Raw genomic sequence first — 8,828 nt, 5'->3', positions numbered from 1 at the left:
ACATTATTAACCAGTCTAACTAATAACGTGAGAGTTCAATTCCAAAAATTTACTTAAATTATCTTTTCAAATTATATTTTTAGATTTTGGATAATTCAATATTCTATTTTTAATTATATAATTAAAAATTTTATTTGATTAATATTTAGTTATATAATTCATGTTTTTAACTTTTAACTAAAAGACTTTTTCGGATAACAATACAATATATACATAAATTATCTCTTTTTAAAATTATTTTTTCAGATTTTGGATAATTATTACTATTATTAATTTTAATCAATTATCTAATCAAATAAATTAAAATTTCATTTTATTCATTAAGGGTATAAACGATATTAACCACTCTAACTTTTAACATGAGAGTTCGATTCCAAAAATTTATTTCGCAAATAATAGTATAGATAATCCAAATTCTGCATCTAGTTCACCATATTAGAAAAACATAATATAATTAGTTTTAAGTTAATATCTAAATTTGAGGACAAAAAACAAATCTAATTGTCCGTTTCTTGCAACTAATTAAAAAGAAATACTTGGAAAATAACAAAGTACCGTACAAATAATGAATGTTCCCCATAGAGTAGTAGATCATTATTTTGTAACATCCCCTATATATTATTTGAGAAGCATTGCAACATTTTTTTGTAGCCACGTGTCATCACTAGAATGATTCTTAGAATCCTTAGAGAAATATGTTGGTCCATCTAAATATATAATAAACTTTTTATTAAATCACAATAAATACATTATTAATGTGCTTCATTATTTCCTTAAATAAAATAACGAAATTGCCTAATGTTGCTAAAGTATATATGACAATTAATGATTTTGAATAATAAAGATTTGATAACATAAGTGTGTATTATAATTATATTTGTTTAATTTTAAGCTATTAAAATAAATTAAACAATCATAGTAACCATATAAAAAAAATTAAAAAAACTTATTTATATATTATATTTTTAATTTTTAAAAACGAGTATAAATTACTAAAACTGTTAAAAGTTTCACATTCAAATTTTGTGATCTATGATTTAAAACTTTTATTATGACATGATACAAATAATTAAAAATTATATAAGTTGAAAGTCTCATTTAATAAGTATCAAAAATTAAAGATATATAAATATATGTATCATTTTAAATTAAACTATATGCCATATAAAAATACATAAATATCTTAATTTTGAAATTTACTTTGAACATTTTTTGATAAAAAAATTGAAAATATTGACAACTTAATTTTTTAAAATACTATAAATTACTTACACCATTAATTCTACAGTGAAAATTTTGTTATCACTAATTTAGACTTTTTGCTATAACATATACAAATGATAAAAAAATATGAGCAAAAAGCATCATCTAATAAATATTAATATTAAAATATACCCCATATATGTTACTATCATTTAAATTTAATTATATATCATTTCAAATAGAAAAAATATTTTTTTGATTTATAAAATTTATTTATATGTTCGTACCAATTTAATTATATAAGTAGTAGACAATGACTTCTTAATTATTCAATATATATTTATTATTTCATAATATGTTATAAACATATAATATATAAAATAATTTATATATATAATGTTTATTCCGCGCAAGGCGCGGATCTTAACCTAGTTTTCTTTAATTATGAGTAATAAAACTTAAAACAGATAAACAACACAATAATTATCATATATGTTGAAAACTAGACATAGATATTACTAATAATTGCAATCGAATTAAAAAAAAAACTCAATGATACTAGAACCAATGATGTTGGCATTCACAGTCAGTGACACGATAACTAAACCGGTCTCCCGGTCAAAGCTTTTTAGACTCTCTTCTTAGTTTCTCTCTTCCTTCAACTCTCTCATCACCGTGTCTCACACCGGCCGTCTAAGGATGTATCTTCTCTTCCTCTTCCTGCTTTTCCCCGCCGTCTTCTCTCTAAACCAAGAAGGCTCTATTCTTCAGCAGGTCAAGCTCTCTCTCGACGACCCAGACTCTTCACTCTCCAACTGGAACCCCCGAGACGACTCACCGTGCCACTGGTCCGGCGTCTCCTGCGGCGGAGCATTCTCCTCCGTCACTTCCGTCGACCTCTCCGACGCCAACCTCGCCGGACCTTTCCCTTCCCTCATCTGCCGTCTCCCCAACTTGTCATCTCTCTCACTCTACAACAACTCCATCAACTCCACGCTCCCCCTCGACATCGGAGCTTGCAAGACTCTCAAGACTCTCGATCTCTCCCAGAACCTCCTCACCGGCGAGCTTCCCCACACACTCGCCGATCTCCCCCTCTTGACTTCCCTTGATCTAACCGGAAACAACTTCTCCGGCGACATTCCGGCGAGTTTCTCCCGGTTTGAAAAGCTCGAGGTTCTTTCTCTCGTCTTCAACCTCCTAGACGGAGCCATCCCGCCGCTTCTAGGCAACATCACCTCCCTCAAGATGCTCAACTTATCCTACAACCCGTTTTCTCCGGGTCGGATCCCGCCGGAGCTCGGAAACTTGACGAATCTCGAAGTCTTGTGGCTCACAGAGTGCAACTTAATCGGACAGATCCCCGACTCGCTGAGTCGACTCACCAGACTCGTTGATCTGGACCTCGCGCTCAACGACCTGGTGGGCCCCATCCCTCGCTCCCTAGGCGGTTTGACGAGCGTCGTTCAGATTGAGTTGTACAACAACTCGTTGACCGGTTCAATCCCGCGGGAGCTAGGGAACTTGAAATCACTGAGGCTTCTCGACGCGTCGATGAATCAGTTAACCGGGTCTATACCGGACGAGCTCTGCCGCGTGCCGTTGGAGAGTTTGAATCTTTACGAGAACAATCTCGAAGGCGAGCTTCCGGCGAGTATAGCTTCGTCGCCGAACTTGTACGAGCTCAGGATCTTCGGAAACCGTCTCTCCGGCGAGTTGCCAAGAGACCTCGGCCTTAACTCGCCGCTGAAATGGTTAGACGTTTCCGATAACGAATTCTCCGGCGAGTTGCCGCCGGATCTCTGTTCAAAAGGGGAGCTGGAGGAGTTGCTGATTATACACAACTCCTTCTCCGGCGCTATACCGGAGAGCTTAGGAGATTGCAGGAGCTTGACGCGCGTCCGGTTAGCGTATAACCGGTTTTCCGGTCAAGTTCCGGCCGGTTTCTGGGGGTTGCCTCACGTTTACTTGCTCGAGCTCATCAACAACTCGTTCTCCGGCGAGATTGCTAAGACCATAGGAGGCGCGGCGAACCTCTCGCTGTTGATTCTGACTAACAATGAGTTCACGGGAGGTTTACCGGAGGAGATTGGTTCCTTGAACAACCTTAATCAGTTGTCGGCAAGTGGAAACAAGCTAAGTGGCTTTTTGCCTGAAAGCTTGATGAATCTTGGGGAGTTAAGTAGTCTTGATCTTCAAGGAAACCGGTTCTCCGGGGAGTTATCTCCTAAAATCAAGTCATGGAAGAAGCTAAACGAGTTGAACTTAGCCGGTAACCAGTTTTCCGGTTCAATCCCTAACGAGATCGGAAGTTTGTCAGTTTTGAACTATCTTGATCTCTCTGGTAACCTTTTCTCCGGCGAGATCCCGGTTTCGTTGCAGGGTTTGAAGCTAAACCAGCTGAATCTTTCGAATAACCGGTTAACCGGTGACATACCACCTTCTTTAGCGAAGGAGATGTACAAGAACAGCTTCTTAGGGAACCCTGGGTTGTGTGGAGATATAAAAGGATTGTGTGGGTACAAGGATGAAGCCAAGAGCAAAGGCTATGTATGGCTTTTGAGATCGATCTTCGTACTAGCTGCTGTGGTGTTTGTTGCGGGTTTGGTTTGGTTCTACTTCAAGTACAGCACTTTCAAGAAAGCAAGAGCTGTGGAGAGATCTAAGTGGACTGTCATGTCGTTCCACAAACTAGGTTTCAGTGAGAACGAGATTCTTGAAAGCTTAGATGAAGACAATGTGATTGGCGCTGGATCTTCGGGTAAAGTTTACAAAGTTGTACTCACCAATGGGGAAACCGTTGCTGTTAAACGTTTATGGACTGGAGGATCAGTTAAAGAGACAGGAGGAGACAGTGATCTAGAGAAAGGAGAGAGATCTGGTCCCAAAGACGAGGCCTTTGAGGCTGAAGTAGAGACATTGGGTAAGATAAGGCATAAGAACATTGTGAAGCTATGGTGTTGCTGCACCACAAGAGATTGCAAGCTATTGGTTTATGAGTACATGCCTAATGGTAGCTTGGGAGATTTGCTTCACAGCAGCAAAGGAGGAACGTTGGGATGGGAAACACGGTTTAAGATTATCTTAGATGCGGCCGAGGGGCTTTCCTATCTTCACCATGATTGTGTTCCTCCCATTGTGCATAGAGATGTTAAGTCCAACAATATTTTGATCGATGGAGATTATGGTGCAAGGGTTGCTGATTTTGGAGTGGCTAAAGTCGTTGACTTGACCGGAAAAGCTCCGAAGTCCATGTCAGTCATCGCTGGCTCATGTGGTTACATTGCACCAGGTTAGTCTTAATGTGGTTATTGATTAGTTGATAACTTATAACCAGTAGTAGATTTAGTACATGTTGCATGAGAGACTTAAATGAGCATTCATTATCTTATTGAGACATGTCTCAATCATGTCTCTCACTTTTTGTTTAGTGGTTTTAAAGTTATTATGGTTTGTTTCTCTAATTTTTATTTCAAACTACTTTGCAGAATATGCATACACGCTCCGTGTGAACGAGAAGAGCGACATCTACAGTTTCGGGGTAGTGATACTTGAGATAGTGACTAGGAAACGACCCATTGCTCCAGAGCTAGGGGAGAAGGATTTGGTTAAATGGGTATGCTCGACGTTGGACCAGAAAGGTCTGGAGCATGTGATAGACCCGAAGCTAGACTCTTGTTTCAAAGAAGAGATAAGCAAGATCCTCAACATTGGGCTTCTCTGCACGAGTCCGTTGCCTATAAACCGACCCTCGATGAGACGTGTGGTCAAGATGTTGCAAGAAATTGGCGGTGTTGAAGACGAAAGCCGAAACAAGACGAGAGAAGATAAGGATGGGAAGTTAACACCTTACTACAATGAAGAAGCCTCGGACCAAGGAAGTGTAGCTTGAGACATGAAAAGGAAAGTGTGTTTTTGCTCAAAAGCTCTTAATTTTTGGTGCTTGAAGATGTTAATTTAGGGCACTGAATCAAGATTCTCCTCCCCCTTATCTCAAGGGTTTTGGTGTAAAAGAGAGAATCAGAGAGTGTAAGGTTTTTATAATATATATGAAAAGATTTCTACATCAGGAAGTGTGTTTCAGTCTACTGAAAATGCTGCCATCTTCTGGCGTTAACATGCATTTGAATAGTTTCCATATTTAGGGACACAGATTCTAGGTTCTTGAAGGGAACATGCCATCTTCTTGAATTCTCAAAACTTTTTCAAATTTATTTTTAACATTTTCATGTTGTGCTATTTCCTTTACTTACTTTCTTTACATATGCTGATATCACCAGATATAATAAGATTTGGAACATGAGATTAGACTCTTTTTTTTTTTGCAAACTGCAGGAGGTTGGACTTCATATCAACTTTCCTGCGAAATGGTCTCTTCTTGTGATACTTTTGGAAATCTGATTGGTTTTTCGTCAACTAATCAGTATTAAAAAACACTTTAAGATACAAAACACACAAATGACATGCAAACAACGTATAGTTTACTAATCTCTTCTTAAAAAATATTAATAGTAGCAAACCCCCTTGACCAACAGAAAAAAAAAACAAATTTTAACGTTGGAGACTTGAAGAGTTGAAGTTCAAAAACTATTTTTCAGTCTCTTATAAAGTATTTAAGACAGCTAAATCAAAAGGTGGTCGTTGGGTAACGTTTAACTTCCTAACTGCAATTATGATCTTAATAGTGACCTTAACAAGGTTATACTAACTTCTACGTTGAGTACAAAACAAAACAAGAACATTGATATCTCACCAGTCACCATTACATGTGTTTATTTTATTTAAGTGGAGAATTAACTTACGCAGGTCATTTTAAGCTACATAAATAGGTAAGTAAATATTCTAAAAATGAGCATTGCTGGGGGAGGAAACTAGAAGTGGGCCCAGTACGCATTGAAGCCCACATTGGTAGAGAGTACCATTCAGTAGGGACATTGACACCTCATCTCCATCTTTGCCTTGCCTCTGTCTCTTTCATTTCGCTTTCTAAACCATTTCTCATTTTTGTTTTCGTTCTCTCCCTTATGCATTTTCTTTTTGTTCTTGTCAACATGTTTCACAATGAAATACAACAGAGATTCTACATAATTTCTGTTTTTTTATATAAATACTATCATCACTCTTCCTTTTTATTTTTGTGAATTTTTTAAATTTTTTTATTAAGATGCAACTGAGCAAGCAAGTTCTTAAAACCAAAACTAAGCAACTTCGCTCAGTTCGAACTGCTAATGATTTTGGTAGGTAATTGAGTAAGAAAAGAAAGAGAATATACTTTGCGGAAAATTTAAATACTACTAATTTATAAGAACAAATATTTTTTTTTTTACATCTAGATATGTCTTAAATATCTGTGCACCAGTAAAAATTCAGTATTTGTTGGTCGGACGTCGTAGGTGCTGTCAAGGTTGATATCTGGGGGTGCGGGGCCACAGGCTCCACGGTTTGGTATGTCTTTTCGGTTTAAGAAATTTATTTTTTTCTTCTTCTAGATATGTATGTATTCTTATAGAGAAAAAAAATCGGGTTTTGAAGCTGGTATAAATAGGAGTTTAAAAATTTGTAAGATTATTCATTCACATAATAATAAAAAACTTTAAACGGGTATTTGACTCAATATGATTTGATCTTCCTTTTTTTTTTTTTTTTTTTTAAGTTGATTCGCGTTTGAACAAGAGGAAAGCATCTAGTAGGGACTTGAGCTCAATAGATAAGGTCCGGAGTCCGGACTGTGAAATAATGGCAGACACATGAGTTATTGAGTATGATGACCCACGGGCACACGGTACACACTCACACCTTGGACCATGTGGCTTTTAAATGGGCATATTGGACCCACATGTTTTCTTCACATTTTGTCAAATCTTATACATGGACTATATCTCGAATAAGCCCATCAAAATAGGAAAATCCAAAGACGATTTGGTATATTATTTTAGAACTCTTCACCATTTTTCTTGAAATAAATCTTAGGGTATGAATAGTGATCGGAGAATGATGGGGACTAATGTATTCCCTAATGTTCTTATTAAAAAATCACCATTCATAAGGAATAATAATTTTTTCTCATTTCCTTTTTTTGTAGAGAATTAAATGACAAAATTATTCCTTGTTAAATTTGAGAAAGAACAACCATTCTTTTTCATTTTTGCTATTTTTTTCCGTATATTCATTTTCTATTTGTTCCTCTTGTTTCCCGAATGGTCACTAATCAGACCCTTAATTGTACACTATATGAAAAAGTATTAAAGAATGTTTTACGACATGAGCGCAAAGTATGAACAATGCATCTATGGTAAAAATCCTATAAATTAATAATCTTGGGACTATAATAACTTATTATTTTATAGAAATATTAACTTACAAAAAAATTTCTTTTTAATTTGTTTCTACTTTCGAGTATATTTTTTTTAAAAATAAAAAAATATTTGATTTAACAGTACATACATTAACTAAATTTAGAAATTTATATTGTTTTTATTATATTGTTTATCATACATATTGTTTTTATTATATTATTTAGTGTATATGAATGTTTTTTTGTAGAAGATACGTGAGATTTTAAGTATACTTTTACTAAATATTATTAAAAATATATTAAAATTGTTAAAGAAAAATAGAAATGAATTCCCTTTTGGATATAAATAAATAATACAATATTTTTTGTACTCATATAAACTATATATAGGTAAATTATTAATTTATAATTTTACTGGAACCACATATCTACTTAAGATTTTTCAAATAATATTATCTTATTATTTTGTTGATTTAGGTCATATTTTGAATATGCTCATGACCTCAGAAATTCAAAAAAAAAACTTCTACCTTTTCAAATGTGAACAAAGTACCAAAAAAGTGAGTTTTCATAAAATTTTATATGTCCCTGATCCAAAAAATCTTAAAAAGAATATATTTAGTGGTACAAAATAGACTAGCTAATATAATATAAGATCCAAGTTAAAATGTCATTCCACTAATGCTAGAAATAGTCTAACTTGTTTTTTTCTAAAACTTAAATAGTCAACTTTTATGTTACCATTAGGGGTGTCAAAATGGGTCAAATGGGTCAACCCAACCCAAAACCCAAATGGGTTTACTGTTAATGAGTCATGGGTCAACCCAACCCATTTATTAAATAGGTTGGGTTGACCCATGACCCATTAAATTAAAAAGGTTAGATGGGTTAATGGTTGATCCATGGACCCAATATCTTTATAATAAATTATTTTTAAGTTAAGACCAAGTTGATCAAAATGATAAAATGTTTTTTGTGGTTTAGGCGGAAAATAACATTTTTGCGGGAAAGTGAATTTTCCCAGTTTTGGCGGGAAAATGCGTTTTTGCGGTTTTGGCGGGAAAACATGTTTTTACGGTTTTGGCGGGAAAATGCGTTTTTGCGGTTTTGGCGGGAAAATGCATTTTTGCGATTTTGGCGGGAAAATGCGTTTTTGCGGTTTTGGCGGGAAAATGGGGTTTTGCGGTTTTGGCGGGAAAATGTGTTTTTGCGGTTTTGGCGGGAAAATGCGTTTTTGCGGTTTTGGCGGGAAAATGCGTTTTTGCGGTTTTGGCGGGAAAATGGATTTTTGCGGTTTTGGCGGGAAAATGCGGTTTTGGCGGGAAAATGC

The 8,828-nt window shown here is 35.4% G+C and overlaps 1 protein-coding gene across 1 annotated transcript; it reads left to right on the top strand.

Moving 5' to 3' along the window:
* The first annotated feature begins 1,766 nt into the window (after nucleotides 1–1,766).
* Nucleotides 1,767–5,269, top strand: LOC106358060 (receptor-like protein kinase HSL1). The gene is made up of 2 exons (XM_013797800.3): nucleotides 1,767–4,495; nucleotides 4,692–5,269. Exons 1-2 carry the CDS (start codon nucleotides 1,903–1,905, stop codon nucleotides 5,093–5,095), a joined length of 2,997 nt encoding a protein of 998 aa, XP_013653254.2. The 5' UTR covers nucleotides 1,767–1,902; the 3' UTR covers nucleotides 5,096–5,269.
* The last annotated feature ends 3,559 nt before the right edge of the window (nucleotides 5,270–8,828 follow it).

The sequence above is a fragment of the Brassica napus genome, chromosome A7 (genome assembly GCF_020379485.1).
Source record: "Brassica napus cultivar Da-Ae chromosome A7, Da-Ae, whole genome shotgun sequence".
NCBI classification, from domain to species: Eukaryota; Viridiplantae; Streptophyta; class Magnoliopsida; order Brassicales; family Brassicaceae; genus Brassica; species Brassica napus.
This window is presented reverse-complemented; position numbering and strand designations above follow the sequence as displayed.